This window comes from Arachis ipaensis, chromosome B2 (genome assembly GCF_059453495.1).
Source record: "Arachis ipaensis isolate K30076 ecotype BB chromosome B2, ASM5945349v1, whole genome shotgun sequence".
Lineage (NCBI taxonomy): Eukaryota > Viridiplantae > Streptophyta > Magnoliopsida > Fabales > Fabaceae > Arachis > Arachis ipaensis.
The window spans coordinates 96,620,809-96,645,917 of record NC_142437.1 but is presented as its reverse complement, the minus strand read 5'-3'; the positions used below and the strand labels follow the sequence as shown (position 1 = coordinate 96,645,917).

General features: G+C 36.3%; 1 protein-coding gene across 1 annotated transcript; it reads right to left on the bottom strand.

The window, feature by feature from the left end:
- Nucleotides 1-13,985: 13,985 nt before the first annotated feature.
- On the bottom strand, nucleotides 13,986-14,984 carry LOC107627463 (uncharacterized). Its single transcript, XM_016330295.1, has one exon. It carries the CDS (start codon nucleotides 14,982-14,984, stop codon nucleotides 13,986-13,988), a length of 999 nt encoding a protein of 332 aa, XP_016185781.1.
- Between the last annotated feature and the right edge of the window lie 10,125 nt (nucleotides 14,985-25,109).

Here is a 25,109-nt window from a genome sequence, read left to right as displayed (position 1 = left end):
GTTTCTTGTTTGAGTCTTGAGTCAAATTTTAAGTTTGGTGTCAATTGCATGTTTTTAAAATTTGTGCATTTTTCGAAAACTCATGCATGTGTTCTTCATGATGTTCAAGTTGTTCTTGACAAGTCTTCTTGTTTGATCTTCATATTTTCTTGTTTTGTGTCTTTTGTTGTTTTTCATATGTATTTTTGCATTCATAGTGTCTAAACATGAAAAATCTCTAAGTTTGGTGTCTTGCATGTTTTTCTTTTCTTGAAAAATTTTCAAAAATAAGTTCTTGATGTTCATCATGATCTTCAAAGTGTTCTTGGTGTTCATCTTGACATTCATAGTGTTCTTGCATGCATCTTTTGTTTTAATCCAAAATTTTTATGTTTTGGGTCATTTAGTTGTTTTTTTCTTTTCTCATTAAATTAAAAAGAAAATGTATCTTTTCCTTATTTTGCTCATAAATTTCGAAATCTTTGGGTTGACTTAGTCAAAAATTTTTAAAATTAGTTGTTTCTTGTTAGTCAAGTCAAGATTTCAATTTTTAAAAATCTTATCTTTTCAAAACTCTTTTAAAAATCAAATCTTTTTCATTTTTCTTTTATATGTTCGAAAATTTTTAAAATTGCTTTTCAAAATATTTTTCTTAATTTTATTTCATAATTTTCGAAAACTTTACTAACAACTAATGTGATTGATTCAAAAATTTGAAGTTTGTTACTTTCTTGTTAAGAAAGGTTCAATCTTTAAATTCTAGAATCATATCTTTTAGTTTCTTGTTAGTCAAGTAATCAATTTTAATTTTAAAAATCAAATCTTTTTAATTTCCTTTCCAAATTTTTTTCAAAATAAATTTCAATCATATCTTTTCAATCATATCTTTTCAAACGTATCTTTTTCAAATCATATCTTTTTCAAAAATCAATTTCAAAATCTTTTCAAAATTGATTTTCAAATCTTTTTCAATTAACTAATTGACTTTTTGTTTGTTTTACTATTTCTTATCTTTTTCAAAACCACCTAACTACTTTTCTCTCTCTAATTTTCGAAAATCACCTTCCTCTTTTTTAAAAATTCTTTTTTTAATTAACTAACTCTTTCAAATTTTAATTTTAATTTTATTTCTTCTCTTAATTTTCAAAAATCACTAACTTTTTTTTCAAAAATAATTTTCGAATTTCCCTCCCTCTCTTTCTATTTATTTATTCATTTACTAATACTTCTCTTCATCTCAAAATTCGAACCCTCTCTTTCTCTCTGTGTTCGAATTTTTCTTCTTCTATTCTTTTCTTCTTCTACTCACATAAAGGAATCTCTATACTGTGCCATAGAGGATTTCTCTTCTTTTCTGTTCTCTTCTTTTTCACATGAGCAGGAGCAAGGATAAGAACATTCTTGTTGAAGCTTATCCGGAACCTGAAAGGACTCTGAAGAGGAAGCTAAAAAAAGCTAAAACACAACACTCTGAAGAGGACTTTACTGAAATTTTCGAAAAAGAAGTAGAGATGGCCGAAACCAATAACAATGGTGGAGGTACAATGAAGATGCTTGGTGACTTTACTGCACCAAATTTCAACTTCCATGGAAGAAGCATCTCAATTCCTGCCATTGGAGCAAACAATTTTGAGCTAAAGCCTCAATTAGTTTCTCTGATGCAACAGAATTGCAAGTTTCATGGACTTCCATCAAAAGATCCTTTTCAGTTCTTAACTGAATTCTTGCAGATCTGTGATACTGTTAAGACCAATGGGGTTGATCCCGAGGTCTACAGGCTTATGCTTTTCCCATTTGCTGTAAGAGACAGAGCTAGAATATGGTTGGACTCTCAACCTAAAGATAGCCTGAACTCTTGGGATAAGCTGGTCACGGCTTTCTTAGCCAAGTTCTTTCCTCCTCAAAAGCTTAGCAAGCTTAGAGTGGATGTTCAAACCTTCAGACAAAAAGAATGTGAATCCCTCTATGAAGCTTGGGAGAGATATAAGCAACTGACCAAAAAGTGTCCTTCTGACATGCTTTCAGAATGGACCATCCTGGATATATTCTATGATGGTCTGTCTGAATTATCTAAGATGTCATTAGACCATTCTGCAGGTGGATCCATTCACCTAAAGAAAATGCCTGCAGAAGCTCAGGAACTCATTGACATGGTTGCAAATAACCAATTCATGTACACTTCTGAAAGGAATCCTGTGAGTAATGGGACGCCTCAGAGGAAGGGAGTTCTTGAAATTGATGCTCTGAATGCCATATTGGCTCAAAACAAAATGTTGACTCAACAGGTCAAAATGATTTCTCAGAGTCTGAATGGATTGCAAAATGCATCCAACAGTACTAAAGAAGCATCTTCTGAAGAAGAAGCTTATGATCCTGAGAACCCTGCAATGGCAGAGGTGAATTACATGGGTGAAGCATATGGAAATACCTATAATCCCTCATGGAGAAATCATCCAAATTTCTCATGGAAGGATCAACAAAAGCCTCAACAAGGATTTAATAATGGTGGAAGAAATAGGTTTAGCAATAGCAAGCCTTTTCCATCATCCTCTCAGCAACAGACAGAGAATTCTAAGCAGAATCCATCTAGCTTAGCAAATATAGTCTCTCATCTATCTAAGGCCACTCTAAGTTTCATGAATGAAACAAGGTCATCCATTAGAAATTTGGAGGCACAAGTGGGCCAGCTAAGTAAAAGAGTCACTGAAACTCCTCCTAGTACTCTCCCAAGCAATACAGAAGAGAATCCAAAAAGAGAGTGCAAGGCCATAACCTTACTTGGTGTGGCCGAACCTAGAGAGGAGGAGGAGGACGTGAATCCTAGTGAGGAAGACCTCCTGGGACGTTCAATGACCAATAAGGAGTTTTTCTTTGAGGAACCAAAGGAATCTGAGGCTCTTCTAGAGACAATAGAGATTCCATTGAACCTCCTTTTACCATTCATGAGCTCTGATGACTATTCATCTTTTGAAGAAGATGAAGACATTATTCAAGGGCAAGTTGACCAGTATGTATGAGCAATCATGAAGCTGAATGCCAAGCTATTTGGTAATGAGACTTGGGAGGATGAGCCTCCATTGCTCATTAATGAACTGAATACCTGGGTTCAGCACACTTTACCTCAAAAGAAACAGGATCCTGGTAAATTTCTAATTCCCTGTAACATAGGCACCATGACCTCTGAGAAGGCTCTGTGTGACCTGGGGTCAGGCATAAACTTAATGCCACTCTCTGTAATGGAGAAACTGGGAATCTTTGAGGTGCAGGCTGCCAAATTCTCATCAGAGATAGCAGACAAATCCATGAAAAAGGCTTATGGACAGGTAGAGGACGTACTAGTAAAGGTCAAAGGCCTTTACATCCCTACTGATTTCATAATCCTAGACACTGGGAAGGATGAGGATGAATCCATCATCCTTGAAAGACCCTTCCTAGCCACAGCAAAAGCTGTGATTGATGTGGACAGAGGAGAGTTGGTCCTTCAACTGAATGAGGACAACCTTGTGTTTAAAACTCAAGGATCTCCCTCTATAACCATGGAGAGAAAGCAAGAAAAGCTTTTCTCATTGCAGAGTCAACCAAAGCCCCCACAGTCAAACTCTAAGTTTGGGAGGCCACAACCAAACTCTAAGTTTGGTGTTGAACCCCCACATTCAAACTCTAAGTTTGGTGTTGGGAGGTCCCAACAATGCTCTGAACATCTGTGAGGCTCCATGAGAGCTCACTGTCAAGCTATTGACATTAAAGAAGCGCTTATTGGGAGGCAACCCAATTTTATTTATCTATGTTATTTTTTTTAGGTTGATGATCATGTGGAGTCATAAAAACAATTGCAAAAAAAAAACAAAGAAAAATAAAAAATAGCATTAAAAATAGCACACCCTGGAGGAGCAACTTACTGGCGTTTAAACGCCAGTAAGGGTAGCAGAATGGGCATTTAACGCCCAGTCTGGCACCTTTCTGGGCGTTAAACGCTAGAAAGAAGCACCAGACTGGCGTTAAATGCCAGAAAAAAGCAACAATCTGGCGTTAAACGCCAAAAACATGTTGCAGCCTGGCGTTTAACGCCAGAAACAAGCAGCAATCTGGCGTTAAACGCCAGGATTGCACTGCAAGGGCGTTTACACGCCTAATAGGAGCAGGGATGATACATCCTTGACCCCTCAGGATCTGTGGACCCCACAGGATCTCCACCTACCCCACCTCTCTCTCTCCCCCTCCATCTCCTCCATTTTCTAATTCTTCCCCTTCTTTCTTTCTTCTTTTGCTCGAGTACGAGCAAACCTTTTAAGTTTGGTGTGGTAAAAGTATTGCTTTTTATTTTTTCATAACAATTTATGGCACCTAAGGCCGGAGAAACCTCTAGAAAGAGGAAAGGAAAGACAAAAGCTTCCACCTCCGAGTCATGGGAGATGGAGAGATTCATCTCAAGGGTCCATAGCTCAGTAGTAGAGCATTTGACTGCACAACAAGAGAGCCCACTCATGGACCTCAACAAGAGCATGAGGAATTTCCTCACCAAGAAATCCCTGAGATGCCTCAAGGGATACATTTTCCTCCACACAACTATTGGGAGCAACTAAGGATAGGAGCACCAAAATCACTAGGGATAAAGCAACAAAGGCAAGGAAGAGACATAGAGGAACTCAAAAGCACCATTGGTTCTTCAAGAGGAAGACGCCACCCTCACTAAAGTGGACTGATTCCTTAATCTTCTTTTCTATTTATTTTTCTATTTTCGGTTTTTGAGCTTCATGTTTGTCTATGTTTGTGTCTTCATTACATGATCATTAGTGTCTAGTGTCTATGTCTTAAAGCTATGAATAATTCCATGAACCCTTCACCTATCTTAAATGAAAAATGTGCTTAATTACAAAAGAACAAGAAGTACTTGGATTTCAAATTTTATCTTGAAATTAGTTTAATTATTTTGATGTGGTGGCAATACTTTTTGTTTTATGAATGAATGCTTGAACAGTGCATATTTTTGATAGTGAAGTTTATGAATGTTAAAATTGTTGGCTCTTGAAAGAATGATGAACAAAGAGAAATGTTATTGATAATTTGAAAAATCATAAAATTGATTCTTGAAGCAAGAAAAAGCAGTGAAAAAAAATGGCAAAAAAAAAAAAAACAAAAAAAAAAGAAAGAAAGAAAAAGAAAAAACAAGCAGAAAAAGCCAATAGCCCTTTAAACCAAAAGGCAAGGGTAAAAAGGATCCAAGGCTTTGAGCATTAATGAATAGGAGGGCCCAAGGAATAAAATCCAGGTCTAAGCAGCTAAATCAAGCTGTCCCTAACCATGTGCTTGTGTCATGAAGGTCCAAGTGAAAAGCTTGAGACTGAGTGGTTAAAGTCGTGATCCAAAGCAAAAGAGTGTGCTTAAGAACTCTGGACACCTCTAATTGGGGACTTTAGCAAAGCTAAGTCACAATCTGAAAAGGTTTACCCAGTTATGTGTCTGTGGCATTTATGTATCCGGTGGTAATACTGGAAAACAAAGTGCTTAGGACCACGGCCAAGACTCATAAAGTAGCTGTGTTGAAGAATCAACATACTAAACTAGGAGAATCAATAACACTATCTAAAATTCTGAGTTCCTATAGATGCCAATCATTTTGAATTTCAAAGGATAAAGTGAGATGCCAAAACTGTTCAGAAACAAAAAGCTACTAGCCCCGCTCATCTAATTAGGACTAAGTTTCATTGATATTGTGAGATTCATTGTATATTCTCTTCTTTTTATCCTATTTTGTTTTCAGTTGCTTGGGGACAAGCAACAATTTAAGTTTGGTGTTGTGATGAGCGGATAATTTATACGCTTTTTGGCATTGTTTCTAGCAATATATAATAGTCAATACTTTGCCCGAGTTTAGACGACGCAAACCGGCGTTTAACGCCAGCTTTCTGCCCTATTCTGGCGTTAAACGCCAGAAACAAGTTGCAAAGCAGAGTCAAACGCCAGAAACAAGTTACAAACTGGCGTTCAACTCCAAAGAAGACCTCTACACGTGAAATCTTCAATGCTCAGCTCAAGCACACACCAAGTGGGCCCGGAAGTGGATTTCTGCATCATTTACTTAATTCTGTAACCCTAGTAACTAGTTTAGTATAAATAGAACTTTTTACTATTGTACGAGGGGTCTTTTTCCCTATTTTTGAATTCATATGCCATTTGGGGAGGCTGGCCTCACGGCCATACCTAGACCTTGTTCTTATGTATTTTCAATGGTGGAGTTTCTACACACCATAGATTAAGGTGTGGAGCTCTGCTGTTCCTCGAGTATTAATGCAAAGTACTATTGTTCTTCTATTCAATTCATGCTTATTCTTATTCTAAGATATTCATTCGTATACAAGAACATGATGAATGTGATGATTATGTGACACTCATCACCATTCTCACTCATGAACGCGTGATTGACAATCGCTTCCGTTCTACATGAAAACAAGCTTGAATGTGTATCTCTTGGATTCTTGGTCCATGCGTTTGATTGCCTCTCCTGACAACAGAGCCTTCAATTCCTTGCGATCAGAGTCTTCGTGGTATAAGCTAGAATCAATTGGCAGCATTCTTGAGATCCGGAAAGTCTAAACCTTGTCTGTGGTATTCCGAGTAAGATCTGGGATGGGATGACTATGACGAGTTTCAAACTCGCGACTGTAGGGCGTGGTGACAGACGCAAAAGAATAGTAAATCCTATTCCTACATGATCGAAAACCAACAGATGATTAGCCATGCGGAAAACCGTAGAGGACCATTTTCACTGAGAGGACGGAAAGTAGCCATTGACAACGGTGACACCCAACATACATCTTGCCATGGAAAGGAGTATGAAGGATTGGATGAAGGCAGTAGGAAAGCAGAGATTCAGAAGGAACAACGCATCTCCATACGCTTATCTGAAATTCTCACCAATGAATTACATAAGTATCTCTATCTTTATTTTATGTTTATTTATCTTTTAAATTATTAAAACTCTATAACCATTTGAATCCGCCTAACTGAGATTTACAAGGTGACCATAGCTTGCTTCAAGCCAACAATCTCCGTGGGATCGACCCTTACTCACGTAAGGTATATTACTTGGACGACCCAGTGCACTTGCTGGTTAGTTGTGCGAAATTGTGAAGAAGAGTGATATTACAATTGTGCGTACCAAGTTGTTGGCGCCATTGAGATCACAATTTCATGCACCAAGTACTACCACAATTCATGCCGAACCTGACTTATTAGGGAGCAAGTCACTGCTTCCTACCACTACTCCAGGTATTAGCTACAGATCAATAATCACCTCCTAACGTAGAGTAACTTTTCATGCGATAAGGAAAGAAATCGCTGCCTACTACCTACAGATAAAGATTATTGAGTGATGATTAAGTCCTTGTCTTCTCATATAAATATCTTATCAAACTCAGGTGTTTCTTAATTCCAATTCATATAAGCCTGCTTGAATTATTGTTAACTTAAGTATTAGAGTCTTTTATAGATATTCCACCATTTTTTTAAAAATGATGTGAAGGCACATTTAGCACCTTCATCGCACCTCTGACTTCTTTTTCAAACCTAAATCACTTAACAGTGTATTTTAGGTATGCCTCATAATATAAGATTATAACAACTCCTACAATCTCTCCTACAAATCTAGAATGAGGGATATCAATAAATTCCCTAACAAAATAGAGTAACTACCCACCACCAAAGGTAGAACCACTTTATAAGTGGTCACTAGCTCACCACCTACAACTATAAATACCCTGATACCCTCAGGTATTCTTCAAACTCTAATATACTAAAAACCTGCCTAAAACCCTTGCTAACTTAAGCATCGAAATCCCTTGTAACCTCTTCAAAGAGTTCGGACAACATCAGTCAGCTGAAGAGTCAGAAGAGCATATCATTCCAAATGGAGTCTGAACCTCATGTTTAGACCCAAATCCACCCGTTTCAAGTAACTCTCGAAATATTGGTGCCGTTGCCGGGGACCTAGAGCTCAACCCTTGATAATGGTGGATGATCAATATCAAAAAGAACGAAATGCGTCCAACTCCGGATTAAAAAATGGAGACCATTGCGATGATGATAGAGCACTCTCTATTCACAATAACACCTCAAAATAAAGACAAACGGACATGTGGTGGACATAGAGTGAGTTCTCAGGCTCACATCTCTGAGGGATCAAGGAATCAGAATACTGCAAAGATCATGGGACTCCTCCATGATCATCAAAGTCGACTCGAACAACTGAAAAATAAGTTAGAACGACAAAGAGAATCAGAGAGACAACTCCGGAAAGAGCTACACAATAGAAGAGAAATGGAAGTTAAACTAAGAAAACTAAAAACCGAGCTAAAGGAAAAAGAAAGTCAGGATGACAAATACCTAATCTTCATTGGAGGGAATTGTGATCTTTTCTCTGAGGAGGTCATGCATGCCAAGGTCCAAAGAAATTTCAAACATCCCGACATAGATCCCAATGATAGATCTACTGATCCATGTAACCATTTCAGCAACTTCAAAGAAGTCTACTAGGTCCGGGAAGGCAATATAAAACCCGACCTCTACACTATAACTTTCGTACTAGAAAATACCAAAGAGAGTTCTGCAAATATCCTCTTCAAAGCTGCCTTTGATAAGTTCGGGTCAAACAAAAAGGACTTAAAGGTGTACCCAAGCACTCTATCCGGATTAGAAAAAACACAAATAGTGATCACTACACAAGCCTTTGTACCGCCTTTGGCAAAAGTCCTTGAGCTTGTACCATTAGTGCTAACTACATCGTGGTAGACACTCCATCTACCTACAATCCAGTAATAGGTTAGACGCCTCTAAACCAAATAGTTTCCAACAAAGGAGGGGATAGCCACCATTTATGGAGATCAATAGTCGAGGCATAAATGCTACAATAAAGTTTTAACTTTAGAAGCATCCCCACAAGAAAATTTTGACCTATTTTAAGGGCCAGATTCTATAATAAGGACGAAAATCTCCAAGCTCACAAAGAAAAATTTGACCTCTTTTAGAGCTTACGAAGAAAAATCCAACTTCTTTTAAGGGTCAGACTCTACAATGAGGTCAAAAAATTCCAAGCTCACAAAGAAAAATCTGACTTTTTTTAAAGATTGGACTCTACAATGAGGGCTAAAACCTCTAATCACACAAAGAAAAATCTGACTTCTTTTAAAGATCAGACTCTACAACGAGGTCGAGAACCTTCAATCTTACAAAGAAAAATCTGACCTCTTTTAGAGTTATCGAAGAAAAATCTGGCTTCTTTTAAAGATCAAACTCTACAGTGAGGTCGAGAACATCCAATCTTACAAAGAAAAATCCAACCTCTTTTAGAGCTTACGAAGAAAAATTCGATATCTTTTAAGAATCAGACTTTACAATGAGGTCGAAACCTCCAAGTTTACAAGAAAAATCTGACCTCTTTCTCGAAGTACGACTTCAAGAACAAGATTCCAAGCGAAAAATGACCAAAAAAGTAGGTGCCTTAAAGGTTGTGGTGTTTAGTGACTCCCAGGTAGTAACCTCATAAGTAAATAGTGATTATCAAGCTAAAGATCCCAATATGAAGAGGTACTTGGAGAAAACACTAGACTAATTGGCCAAGTTCCAAGAATCTAAAGTTAGACACATAACTCGAGAATAAAATACCCGACCTGATGCTCTCTCCAAGCTAGCTAGCACAAAGCCAGGAGACAATAAAAGAAGTCTAATCCAAGAAACTCTACAGTCACCCTCAATGGCAAAGGAAGTCGACATGTTGGACACATTAACAGTCTCCAACATGAACTTGAGATGGATGACCCCCATTATCGAATATTTAAAATTCAATATCTCTCCAAAGAAGAAAAGGATGCAAAGAGGTTAATGAGGAAAGCTCAAAATTACACCCTAGTTCAAAATGTTCTCTACAGAAGGAGAATATCCACTTCCTTACTAAAATGCGTCCCGACCTTAACGATAGCAAAAGTCTTAGATAAAGTCCGTAGTGGTATATGTGAAAATCATCTAGGGGCAAAATCACTGCCAAAGAAAGTGCTATGAGCTAGCTTCTACTAGCCGACCTTAAGGCAAGATGCGAACGAAGAGTTCATCAGTGTCACATCTCCCTGGCTTTTTGTAAAATATGGATTAGACTTACTCGGGTCATTTCCATAAGCGCCCAAGGAAGTAAAATACTTCATAGTAAGGGTCGAATACTTCACTAGGTAGATTGAAGCAGAACCCCGAGCATCCATCATAGCTCAATGAAGTCAAAAATTTCTCTATAAGAACATTGTCACAAGGTTTGGACTTCTATTTTCCATTATCACTGATAATGTTACTCAATTTACTGACCCAACATTCCAAAGCTTGGTGGCAAGCCTAAAAATTAAGCATCAATTCACATCAGTGGAACACCTCCAAGCCAATGGACAAGTAGAAGCTAAAAATAAAGTCATATTGATAGGACTCAAGAGAAAGCTACAAGACGTAAATGGGACATGGATTGAAGAGCTCCCCCAGGTTCTATGGGCATATCGAACAATTCCCCAATCTATGACTGGAGAGACTCCGTTCCGACTTGCATATGGCATTGAAGCCATAATTCCCATTGAGATAAACGAAAAAGCCCAAGGGTAAGATTTTAAAATGAAGTCGGCAACATTCATGCTCACAAAGAAGAACTTGACCTCCTCCCAGAAGTTTGAGAACAAGCTCGGATAAGAGAGGAGGTACTAAAACAAATAATGGTGGCTAAGTACAACAAGAAACTCATAACAAGGAATTTCATTGCAAATGATTCCATTCTAATCCAAAGTGATATCAGAGTGTAGAAGTCGGGTGAAAAAAACTAGCAGCCAACTGGAAAGGACCTTACAAGCACTACAAGGAAAATGCTGAGTACCGTCGAATTTTTCGTCGAAAAAATGAAAAAAATATATGGTAATTAGTTACCATCGGATTTACCGTCGGAAGATATCAAATGACATAAACCTCGCCGCCGCCGGTAAATGTTTACCATCAGATTTTTTTCATTCGACGGTAATTACTGTCAAATACTGCGACAAATGACCTGTTCGAAAAACGATTTGGTTATCGACAGGTTTTTCCAACGGTAATTCTGGCGCCAAGATATGTTCTTTCCCACATTATTACCATCGGGATTCTTCCCTTGGTAAATCCGATGGTAATGTCAATTTTTTTTAAAAGAAATTGAAATAAATGGCCAATTTTAATCTTTTATTTAAATTTATTTTTCACACAATTAATGGTTAATTCATAAAAAATAAAAACCTATTATTTAAAATAAATAATACAATATTCAAATAAATTAAAAGTCAAGTACATCAAATAAATACAATGAAATAATAAAACAAAACACTAATAACTAAAGATCCAAGTAGTCCTCGTCGTCATTGTCGGCCCTGTGGCCCTAAAGAGGTGGCACAGAAGGCGGTAATGTCTTTGTGCCACTAGCCGCGATGCTGGCACCAACGGGGATAATGCCAGCGGTATGCATTTGGGCCTGGTACACCTCCATCTGAGCCTTTATTCGCTGAAGCCTCTCTAGTTGCTCCCTCCACTCCGGTCTAGGCTCATCGGTGTCTGTCACGCAGGTGAAGATCTTCTGATATCTTTCCCAATAATTGTTCAGCTCCTGAGCCTACTGGTGAAGGCTGCGTTGGAGCTCGTGCATCTGTAGCCTCAAATTCATGCCTTCCTTGGGCTCGACGGCTCGATTGGTGGTAGAGTCTGACGACAGCCTCAACGTTGAGGTGCGGAGGCTACTGGCGAAGAATGACCCCAACACATCAACGCGGTTCTTGTACGGTGCTGAGGCAATCTCGTGCCAAACCATATTAGGATCGACGACTGAAGCAACGAAGTCATCAGCGGCGTCCTCCCCACTTTGCTGAGATTGCTGAGTTGCGACCTTTAGTCTCTGCGTATAGGATTCCTGTGTAACACAGTATGACAACTATACAGTTAATCTCTAATAATTTTATACCAAAGGTAGATCAGATGTATATTTACTCACATAATGGTCCTGAGACCGCTGATCAGTAAATCTCTCTTTGTGCTCCTTCAGCGTGTGGGTGTACTTGAACGTCTCTGCCAATATCGGCTCGCAATCCAACGACTTCGACTACACATGTTGCATTGAAACAATATGATTAAGATGATGCCTAGCAGAAGATATGTAAGAGAATATAACTTAGTTATTAACAAAATTAAAGACACTACATACTAGCCCGGCCTTAGTCTTCATGAAGGTCGCTGAGTGATGCATCCGCATCTTTAGTTATTTTTCCTTTAGAATTTTATTCAATAAGCTGATAATTCTTGTTAGAAAAGAAATGATTTCATGATTTAATGAACATTACTTTGAGCAGGGGCGAAGCTAGACAATATTTATCAGGGGGCCAATATTTTTTTTAGTTTTTTATTTTAACAAAAAAAATATATATATAATTTTAGTTAAAAATAACAACTAAAACTTAAAATTTACTTTTTATAAAATAACTGAACATATTGTATATTAAAATAATTAAACACAAATATCTCAAAATTAATTTTAAATATTGTAAATATAGGTTGTTACATACTTATTTTTAGAATCTTCAAATACTATTCAATTCCTTTTTAGACATTTCCTGCAAAATTATTAAAAAAATGTATTATGCCTCAACCTTCATGTAAATAATTTAAATCACAACCATAACTTATGCAATAAAAAAATTAGTAACAATATTATTAGAGCTGAAATAAATTAAAATTTGCAACTTACATAGACAATTGAGCTCAACATTTTTTTCTTGATTCAAAGTCATCTATTATTGAATCTGCACTGAAAGTAGCTGCAATTTCTTTCTCAATGTAAATGACTAAATTATCTGCAAGAAATTCGTCTTTTATTTTACTCCGAAGCCTTGTTTTAACAATTTTTATTCCGAAAAAGCTCTTTCTATTGTTGCTGTAGATACTGGAAGAGTCAAGACATTATGACCAAATGATAAGTTCTTGATTTTCCTGTTTCTTTCAATCTTTGACATAACTCAGAAAGTGTCCCAACATCTTTTAGATGATTCGGTATATCAAATGCATAATGTTGCAATTGAGCATTCAAAAGAATCCTTTCATGATCAGAAAAAACTGAAGGATAAAACTTTTCAGCTAACTTGCATATATTCTGAATATTAAACAACTTAAAATTGTCTTTAGGGTCCAAAGTAGTACTTATAGTCAAAAGCTCCATGGTTTCCTCATTGAATCTACTATTTAACTCTTGAATTTGAGAGTCAATTGCTGCCAAAAACACATTTACTCGATAATGATGCTCGATTGTTATCTTTTGTTGATGAGATCGACCTCTTCCAACCGTGTATTGTGTACTCATATCAGGGATGTCAATTTCATGTTTCTCACAAAATTTCTTAACAATCTCAAGTAAATTGCACCAACCATTATCCCTCAATTTTTGAAGAAGTAGTTTTGATGTGGAAACAACATGCATTGCATTTAAAATATCTTGAGATTTTTATTGTAATGCTTGGCACAAAATATTAGTAATCCCATAATTTCCTTCATCAAATGTAACAAAAAAGTAAATTCAAACGAGGATAGCACTTTGTTGACACCATAAGCCTCACCTCTTTGAGCAGAAGTTGTACCATCATCAATAGTGTTGTTAAGAACGGTATGAGTAGCTGCAAACATTCTTATCAAGCTACAAACATAATGAAAGTGAGAACTCCATCTTGTATCTCCAACTCTTTGTATAGTGCCCATTTGATTTGCACCTTGACCTGTTTCTAGCTCATCATTGGCAATCAATTTTGCATTTTTAATTTCTTGAGCTTCTTGTAGTTGATCATGTAGTTTGCAAGATGCACCAATAATATTTACAATAGCAGTCAATTGTGTGAAAACTCATGAATTTGAAGTACTTCCCTTGAAATAGCTACCAGTGCTAACTGCAATCTATGAGCAAAATAATGTACATAATATGCTGGTCAGCAATCATTGAGAAATAAAGCTTGTAAACCATTCCATTTCCCTCTCATATTGCTAGCACCATCATACCCCTGACCTCGAATATTTTCAATTTGGAGATTATAAATAGAAAGCACAAACACCAACTCTTTTTTCAAAGTCAAGGCACTAGTATCACTAACATGTACAAGATCAAAGAAGCGTTCACGAACAAAACCATCCACATTAAAAAATCTCAAAACAATAGCCATTTGCTCTTTTTTAGATTCATCACAAGCTTCATCAATGATAATACAAAATTTGGCATCTCCAATATCCTTTCTAATTGAGTTTCTTACCATTGTAACAAGAACATGTATAATTTCTTTCTGAACATCACTTGAAGTATATTTAGCAAATCTAGGAGCATTTTCCAAAATAAGCTTTTGAACACTACTATTGTAAGAATCCAAAAACTTTAACAATTCAATAAAGTTACCTCGATTACCTGAACTCGAGCTTTCATCATGGTCTCTATAAGCGCAACCTTGAAAAGTCAACCATCTAATACAATCAATAGATGCTCCAAGTCTACGTCGATTATTCTCAATTTTCTCTGATGTTTGTCGTTTCATAAGTGTATCAACATGTTGTGATTGCTTCATCAAATCATCACATGATTTCGTTGCCCTATGATGGAACGAATTGGGGCCTTTGCCAATGTGATTCAAAAGAGGACAATCTTTTCCATTATTTACCTTCTTCCAATTCCTGAAGCCATCTTCAATTAAAGCATTTGAACCTGTGTTGATTGAAGATTCTATAGCAAATAGGTAGCATGGTAAACAATATACATCATCATCTTCAATAGAATACTCTAACCATGAAGGGTATAATTCAAACCAAGAAGCTTGAAAATGACGACGACGACTTGTATCACTCGAGAATGGATACTTATCAAGTATTGGTTGATTTGGTCCAGCTTTAAGATAAGCTCGACGAATTTCATCTCTTTTAGTTGGATAAAACTTCCAAATCATTGGTCGAATTCCTGGATCTCATACCAAATGACATACTTCCATTTGTTCAGGATTAAGTCATGGACACTTTGACTTTTAACTATCTTGTTGAGGAGCTAAAGTATTCATGTTTGATGCCTCAAGTATTGAATAGGTTGGTGTTGATGTAACAATATTAGAAACATTTTCACTCTTCTGGCTAGTCTTTTTTAAAAAAGTATCTATTATTTTCATCTTGCTCATGATTCAACTAAATTCCTACATTTAAGAATTTACATAGATAATAAGATAAACATTATGCAACTTAACTAAACTCAATTTATTTTATTTTTTGCAAATCAATAATATCAATGTCACAAATAATTAATAATGAAAAAATAAAAACAATACAAGGATAACATTATAATTATATGATTTTCATCTTCAATTTTTTTTTAAAAACCTAAATTATTATTATAATATTATAAACTAGATAAATAAATAAATAAATATATAAATTTTTCATAAAAACAAATAAAAAAATAACTTACAAAAGAAAGAAAAATGAAAGATGATAATGGAAGACCAAAGACTACTTGCTATCTTCTAAGTTATAATGATAATGGAAATATGGAGTGATGTTTTGTTTTCTGAATGAAAGAAGAGGAAAGAATGGAAGAAGTGATTTGTTGACTTCTTGTTACTGCCTTTTCAGATTCTTCACTTCTAATATGGATTAGGGTTTTCTTTTTTTTTTAACTAAGCATATGACCCACTATCCATAGCCCAAATAACACACTACTTTTTAACCCATTTCTTGAATGGAATTATGGACAGCATATATTTTCCAAAGGGGGGAGGCCTACTTTTTTTAGGGGGGAGGACACTCTTTGATTTTTTTTATTATTTTTGTAAACAAAATTTTTGGGGGGAAGGGGGGAGGGGGCACTGCCTCCCTTGGAACATACGAAGCTTCGCCCCTGACTTTGAGTTAGTTTGAATTCAATTGTTATAGGAGAATTAGCAAAGATCAAAGAGGAAGAAAAGGTTAGGAATCATCCTAAACAAGAGGCACAAGAAGGAGAATCAAATAGAGAGCTCTCTGGACCAAACAGAGAGCTCCCTGGACAAGAATTGGTGCAAAGAGCCGTACGTTGCATGTGGATACCTAGCCGTGCAACGTGAGAAGAGAAATAGAAAGGAATTGCACCATGGGAGACCATCCGTGCAACGTGGGACACCTAACAGTGCAACATGAGAAGAAAACAGAGAGCTAATTGATGCCAAAAGCTAGTCATGCAACGTGAGTCTCTGTGCGTGCAATGTGAAGGAGATATGATGTGATGAATTATCACCGGCTTAGAATTTCTCAATAGAAAAAGAACTTCGTTGTAAGCATAGTTCCAAACCAACTAATAATTCTCAATCAAAGTTTAATATTGGTTGTCACAAGTACAAACCCCAATAAAAACCGAGAGTATTTAAACCTCGGGTCGTCTCACAAGGAATTGCAATGAAATGCTCATTTATTGGCTATGAATGAACAAGGGAGTTTGATTTGGTAATTGACAAGAAAAGTAAATAACAAGAAAGTAAATGACAATTAACTAATAAAGGGAATGAAAAGAACTCTTGGCTAAGGCATGAAAATTGAGATCACCATCCTTGTCTACAAATCATATATTGACAATTATGAGAGACCAAACCCATCAAGTCTACTTCTATGCTTGAAGTAAGTCAAATAGGCTTGATCAACATCAACCCATAAGTCTTAACCTAGCTACTAATTGACTTAGTAGTAGGCTAGTGTCAATGGGTATTAAATTGACCAACAAGGGACCCAAATCACCAATCCAATTAGACCCAATGACTCAAGGTCACTCAATTCCTTTAGCCTAGGCCAAGAGTGTAGAAAACTACTCTATAACTAGTAAAAACATTTTATCAAATACCTAGAGTGCAATAAAGTAAACATCACAAATTGCAAGAATTAATGAAACCCATAACTAACACAAACAAGAAATCAACAATAGCAATTAAGATGAACATAAAAAGACATGGAAACATAAAATTGCATTAAAAGAAAATAAAAATCCAACAAGGGTTCATGAAAGTAAAAATGGCAAAATAAGGAAATTAACAAGGAAAGCTAAGATTAAGACAATAGAACAATAAAATATAAAGAGAGTTGAACTAAAAACAGGAATCAAAACTTGGATTTAAGGAAATTTGACCTAAACTACCCTAAATTCTAGAGAGAAGGGAGAGATTCTATCTCTAGAATTCTAACCTAAAATATGATGAAAAGTAAACTATGACTACTCCCCCCTTCCCTTCCAATTCCTGGGTTCAAAAGCATAAAAAGTGAGTTGAATTTGGGCCTCCTTGAGCTCAGAAATCACCCCCAGCTTATTGCCTTTAATGAGGTCACGCGCTGCTTATCACGCGTACGCCTGGGTAACGCGTACGCGTCATTAGAAACTTTCCTTCCCACACGTACACGTGGGCCACGTACACGCGTCTCTGGTAGATTTCCTTCCCACGCGCACGCGTGGGCCACGTACATGCGTCGCTGGCAGATTACCAAAATCTCATTTCTTCATGAATTCTCCATTTTTGCATGCTTTTTCTTCATTTCTTCAACCTAATCTTTGCCTTTTAAACCTGAAATCACTTAACAAACATATCAAGGCATCGAATGGAATTAAAGTGAATTAAAATTAGCAAATTAAGAGCCTAAAAAGCATGTTTTTAACCATTAAGCACAATTAGGAGAATTTCATGAAACCATGCTATTTCATTGAATAAATGTGAGATAAGTTGATAAAATCCCCTAAATTCAACACAATATAAATCACAAAATTGGGGTTTATCAAGCTAACAGAGGGTGATTCTCCAACGAATTCCATGCGTACAATGTGGGAGGTGTGTGCGTGCAACGTGAAGTATGAAACAGAGGCTAACAGTCCCAAGACTAGGCCACACGTTGCACGCATGAGGCCATACATTCCACGCACTAAATGGGACACTCCCAGGGGCCTTAATTCATTCACCAAGTCCTCTAATTCTTCAAACACTTAAGTGATTAACTCAAGGTTTAACCTAAATCCATGAATTCTAGCATTGATTGAGGATCATGAGGAGAAAGATCTAAAGCTTGACTTGAGAAGGAAAATATTAATTAGTTAGATTTGATTCTGATTTAAAATGATTTTGAATTAGTTTTGAATTTGGGAATTTTTTTTTTCAGGGTTAGTATAAAAAGAAAAGGTGTCATATACGTGAGTCTCTTTTTCGCCAGTTTTTACAATTCATAATTCTATGTTTTCTTTTGAAGCATGAGTCACTAATCTCCTTAGTTAAGGTTAAGAGAACTATTGATTCCTATGGACTAATGTTATAGCTTTTCTACTTTGAGTAATGCAATGATGTTTTCTTAAGAAAAAGTTTTTGTTCTTCATCTAAAAGATTTGAATGTGTTGAAAAATAATTCTCTTTTGACTTGAATTCTCTTAATATCTTAAAAAGGTTAATTAATTGAATTAAGCTTGAAAACTTCTTCCCATGATTCTTAGGTTTTGAACTTGGACTTGATAAGTGACATCGAATTAACCAAGTTTGGTTTTTGAGAATTGTGTGATTTTTAAATCAATGAACGTTCTTAACCTCTTGTCACAATTGATTAATCAAGAAATTGATAACTGATTAGGATTAGAAAAATTGAATTACCAAAGAATTGGAGTTTAATTATTTATGATTTGCTATAAGTACATCTTTGCATAATCAAGGTGGAGAGTGAAAAGCATTTTTCTGGAAGTCTCAACATCTCTGAACCCTTAACTTTCTTAATCATATTGTTTTCTTACTATATTGCTTTTGTTAAATTCCCTGTTTTTATTCTAAGTGTTCTTGAGATTCTAAGTTTTTAATTGTCTGACTAGAATAATTAATTGACTATTGCTTGCTTAATCTGTTAATCTTCGTAGGAACAATAACCTACTCCCGTGGTATTACTTGAGATGATTCGGTGCACTTGCCGATAGTTTGTGGTTTGTAAAATTCAAATCAAGTTTTGGTGCCGTTGCTAGGAATTAATTGAGATTAACAACAACCCAATTAATTGATTACCTAGATTAGACCCTTTCTTTTCTTGTTATTTATTTTTTTAGTTATCTCACTGGGGATTCTCTTCACTTTGATGTGGGAAATCCCAATTTTTTTGTTTTTTGTGTGTTTGTTTGTGTAGAACAACAGGGATAAAGACACTCTTCACTATGATCCTAAAATTGAAAGAACTCTTTGGCGACAATAAAAACAAGCTAGAGACCAAAGAGTTAAAGAAGAGTGTGAAGAAAAAATTGAAGAAGAGTCTGAATTCAATATGGAAACTAACAACAACAATGTTATTGCCCCTAATGTCCTAAATGACCAACAAGTTAGGAGGACTCTTGGATCCTTCACTACTCCAAGTCTTGGGTATCGTGGCAGTAGCATTGTCACTCCTACTGCGAATGCTAATAACTTTGAGTCGAAGTCCGAACTCATCACTTTGGTGCAACAAAATTGTCAATTTGGTGGAAGTCCTCAAGAGGATCCTAACCGACATATCTCTAATTTTCTTCAAATTTGTGACACAGTCAAGACTAATAGAGTCCCTACTGAGATTTAACGGCTGTTGTTGTTCCCGTTTTCTCTAAGGGACTGGGCTAAAAAATGGTTTGAAACTCAACCCAAGGAGAGTATAGCAACCTGGGAGGATTTAATGAGCAAGTTCCTGACCAAATTTTTTCCACCTCAAAGGTTGACAAAGTTGAGAACGGATATCAGACGTTCAAACAACTAGACGGAAAGTTTTTTTATGAAGCCTGGAGAGGTACAAGGAGATGTTGAGGAAGTGTCCTCCGGACATATTTTCTGATTGGGTGCAACTCTAGATTTTCTATGATAGGATTATCCTTGCTTCAAGGATCTCATTGGATAACCCAGCTAGAGGATCTCTACACATGAAGAAGACCACTGATGAAGCTTTGGAGTTGATAGAGATGGTGGCTAACAATCAGTATCTATATTCCTCTGAGAGAACCATGAGGAAGGGAGTGATGGAGTTTGATGCATTAGATACTCTTCTAGCACAGAATAAAGACATGTCTCAATAGATCAATGCTATTACTCAACAACTTGAGAACATGCAAGTCTCCGTAGTGAATATACAAGATGCTTCTTATGATATGAGTGGAGGAATTTCTCAAGGTGAAGGATGTAAGTTTGGCCAATCCTCTCTAGAGCAAGTGAATTATATGGAAAATTTTTCTAAGCCACCCAATAATGACCCTTTCTCTAAGACCTACAACCCTAGATGGAGAAATCACCCAAACTTTAGGTGGAGAAATCAAGGTCAGAGGCAAAATAACTTCAACAACAATCCTCACCAAAACAATTTCAACAACCATTACCAACCACCACAACCAGCCCAAATCCCTCAAAAGCCTTCCCATATGTAAATTAACTTAGAAAAACTCTCACAACACACCTCTACTTTTGTCCAAACTACTCAAAATTTCATGCATGAAACCAAGGCCTATATTCGAAACGTAGAAGTCCAAATGGGTCAATTGGCCAAGCAAATTGCTAAGAAACTAACCAATACATTCTCCAATGACACAATTCCAAATTCAAGAGAAGAATGCAAGGTTATAAGTTTGAGAAGTGGCAAAGTAGTGGGTAAGGAGACCACAAGCAATGACAAGTCAGAGGAAGAGGCAATAAAGAATGACATTTCTCAAGGGGAACACGTGCCTAACAATTTCCCTGCACCTTCACCTCAAGCTTCTAAAGAGCCACAATTTAAGAAGATCAAGGTGCTAGAGTACAAGCCTCGTATTCCCTATCCTCAAAGGATCCGAAAGGAAATCAAGGACAAGTAATTATCTAAGTTCTTGGAGGTCTTTAGAAAGCTTCAAATCAATATTTCTTTTGTTGAGGCCTTAGAGCAAATGCCTTTTTATACCAAGTTCATGAAAGAGTTGTTGGCAGAGCAGAGGAATTGGAAAGAAGATGTAACAGTGGTGCTTACCAAGGAGTGTAGTGTTATAATTCAAAAGAATTTGCCTCAAAAGTTGAAAGATCCTGGGAGTTTTTTTATCCCTTGCACCATTGGTGAGGTTACCATTGAAAGAGCTCTATGTGATCTTGGGGCTAGCATCAATTTAATGCCACTATCTTTGATGAGAAAGTTTCAAATTGATGAAGTAAAATCCACTAGAATTTCTCTACAACTTGCTTACCATTCCATTAAGTTTCCAATTGGCATTGTTGAGAACTTGCTAGTTAAGGTGAAAACCTTTATATTTCCTGCTGATTTTGTTATCTTGGACATGGAGGAAGATGCCAATGCTTCCATTATTTTAGGAAGACCTTTTCTTGCCACTAGGAGGGCCTTGATTGATATGCCAAAAGGAGAATTGACATTGAGAGTTAATAATGAACAAATTGTACTCAATGTGTTCAAGGTCATGCAACATCTTAGTGATTTAGAAGATTGCATGAAAATTGATTTGATAGATCCTTTGGTGTGAGAAGCACTAGATGAGGAGGTGCTCAATGATTCACTAGAGCCCCCTGTTGAGGATGGTGTGGCTGAGATTGATAATTTTCCACCACCCAAAGAAGCCATACACATTCCTAATAAGGAGGAGGGGCCACCCAAGCTTGATTTAAAGCCCCTGCTACCTTCTCTAAAATATGCTTTTCTAATAAGAAAATTCAGCATCAATTACACAAAATTCAGCATTCTATTGCAGTGTTCAGCAAAATATCAGTTAATAAATTCAAACATTCAAACTACAAACCCAAGAATTACAATAGTATGCTTAATTACCTATGAACCAAGAAAAATTCTAATTTTACTCTAAATCAACCTAACAACAAAAAGTAGTTTAACTAAATTAAATTACTAACCAAGAATTAAAATCTAATTATTCCTAATGAATTTAAAACAAGAAGATTAACAGGAAATTTTACAAAACCTAAAATGAAGCACAAAGCAAGATATTAGGGGAGAGATGGAGGTTGCGGCAATGACACTGCAGCTGGTGGCAGCAAAGTGAGGTCACTGATGAGTGGATAATTTATACGCTTTTTGGTATTGTTTTTAGTATGTTTTTAGTGAGTTTTTATTATGTTTTTATTAGTTTTTAATTAAAAATTACTTTTCTGGACTTTACTATGAGTTTGTGTATTTTTCTGTGATTTCAGGTATTTTCTGGCTGAAATTGAGGGACCTGAGCGAAAATCTGATTCAGAGGCTGAAAACGGACTGCAGATGCTGTTGGATTCTGACCTCCCTGTACTCGAAGTGGATTTTCTGGAGCTACAGAAGCCCAATTAGCGCGCTCTCAATTGCGTTGGAAATTATACATCCTGGGCTTTCCAGAAATATATAATGGTTCATACTTTGCTCGAGATTTGATGGCCCAAACAGGCGTTCCAAGTCAGATCAAGAATTCTGGCGTTTAACGCCAGAACTGGCACAAAAGCTGGCGTTTAACTCCAAGAAAAGTCTCTATACATGGAAGTTTCAATGCTCAGCCTAGGCACACACCAGGTGGGCCCGGAAGAAGATTTCTGCATTAATTACCTATTTCTGTAACCCTAGGCTACTAGTTTTCTATAAATAGGACCTTTTGCTATTGTATTTTCAGACTTTGATAGACCTTTTCACGTTTGGGGGCTGGCCTCACGGCCATGCCTAGACCCTCTTGTTCTTATGTATTTTCAACGGTGGAATTTCTACACACCATAGATTAAGGTGTGGAGCTCTGTTGTTCTTCATGAATTAATACAAGTACTATTGTTTTTCTATTCAACTCAAGTCTATTTCTTCTCCAAGATATTCATTCGCACCCAAGAACATGGTAAATGTGATGATTATGTGACACTCATCACCATTCTCACCTATGAACGCGTGCCTGACAACCACTTCCGTTCTACATGCAAACAAGCTTGAATGCGTATCTCTTGGGTTTCTAATCTGAGATTGGAACCTTCGTGGTATAGGCTAGAATTATTGGTGGCCATTCCTGAGATTCGGAACGTCTAAACCTTGTCTGTGGTATTCTGAGTAGGATCTGGGAAGGGATGACTGTGACGAGCTTCAAACTCGCGAGTGTTGGGCATGTGACAGACGCAAAAGGATCAATGGATCCTATTCCAACATGATCGAGAACCGACAGATGATTAGCCATGCGGTGACAGCGTGCGTAGAATATTTTCACTGAGAGGACGGGAAGTAGCCATTGACAACGGTGATGCCCAACATAAAGCTTGCCATGGAAAGGAGTATGAATGATTGGAGGAAGGCAATAGGGAAGCAGAGGTTCAAGAGGAACAAAGAATCTTCATACGCTTATCTGAAATTCCTACCAATGAATTACATAAGTATATCTATCTTTATCTTATTTTATGTTTTATTCATATTTTAATTATCAATCCTCCATAACCACTTGAATCCGCCTGACTGAGATTTACAAGATGACCATAGCTTGCTTCAAGCTGACAATCTCCGTGGGATCGACCCTTACTCACGTAAGGTTTATTACTTGGATGACCCAGTGCACTTGCTGGTTAGTTGTGCAGAATTGTGACAAAGTGTGATTCACGTTTGAGAGCTCCAAGTCCTTTGGCGCCATTGTTGATGATCATAATTTCGTACACCAAGTTTTTGGCGCCGTTGCCAGGGATTGTTCGAGTTTGGACAACTGACGGTTCATCTTGTTGCTTAGATTAGGTAATTTTATTTTTACTTTTTATTTTCGAAAAATTTTTTTAAAATACAAAAAAAATTTCTATTTTGTTCTTCAGAGTTTTTAAGAATGAATTCTAGAGTTTCATGATGATCTGTTGAAGTCTGGCTGGCTGTGAAGCCATGTCTAATCTTATTGGACCGAGGTTTCAACTTATCATCACAAGAGCTTGTTGATTTCTATCAATTTTGCTGTTGTTAGCAATGATCTGCTAAAGCTTGGCTGGCTATTGGTCATGTCTAGTGTTTTGGACCAGAGCTTTCATTGAAAGCTTGGCTGGCTAGTAAGCCATGTCTAATTCCTGGACCGGAGTCTTAGACTAGCATTGCAATGATTCCTGGAACTCTTATTAAAAATTTTGAATCCCTTTATTTTCTTTTCCACTCAATTTTCGAAAAATCACAAAAAAAAATTTATAAAACCATAAAAATAAAAAATATTTTATGTTTCTTGTTTGAGTCTAGTATCAATTTTTAAGTTTGGTGTCAATTGCATGTCTTTATTCTTCTTGCATTTTTTTTGAATATGTGCATTATGTTCTTCATTGATCTTCAAGTTGTTCTTGATGATTTCCTTGCTCTGATCTTTAAATTCTCTTGTTTTGTGTCTTTTGTTGTTTCTTATATGCATTTTCAAGTTGTTATTGTCCTTAGTATACAAAATTTCTAAGTTGGTGTCTTGCATGCATTATCTATTTGATCTTAGTTTTATTTTGGTTGTTTCTCATTATTGAAAAATCCAAAAACTTTTTTTAAAAAATGATGTCTTTTCAAGTCAATAATACAGAGAATTGAAGACCAGAACATTCAGCAGAGGAATCAAACAGAAAAAGCTGGGCGTTCAAAATGCCCAATGAAGAAGGAAAACCCTGGCTGGGCGTTAAACGCCCAAAAAGGTAGGATTTTGGGCGTTAAACGCCAGAATGGATGCCATTCTGGGCGTTTAACGCCAGGATGACACTAGAGGGAAGATTTTGTTTTTAATTCAAAATTTTTCAAATCTTCATAATTTTTCAAAATCAAATCTTTTTCAAATCATATCTTTTCAATCATATCCTTTCAAAATCAATTTCTTTCCATTTTTTATATTTTATTACTGTTTTCAAAAATCCTTGCTACAATTAAAAATTTAATTCAAAATTTTCTAGTTGTTACTTGCCTGTTAAGAAAGGATCAAAAGTTTTAATTCTAGAATCATATCTTCTAATTTCTTATTAGTCAAGTAATCAACTTTAATTTTAAAACTTTCTCTTTTTAATTTGATTTTCAATCATATCTTCTCAATCATATCTTTTCAATCACATCTTTTTCAAAATTAATTTTCAATCATATCTTTTTAATTTCTAATTTCAAAATCTTTTTCAAAA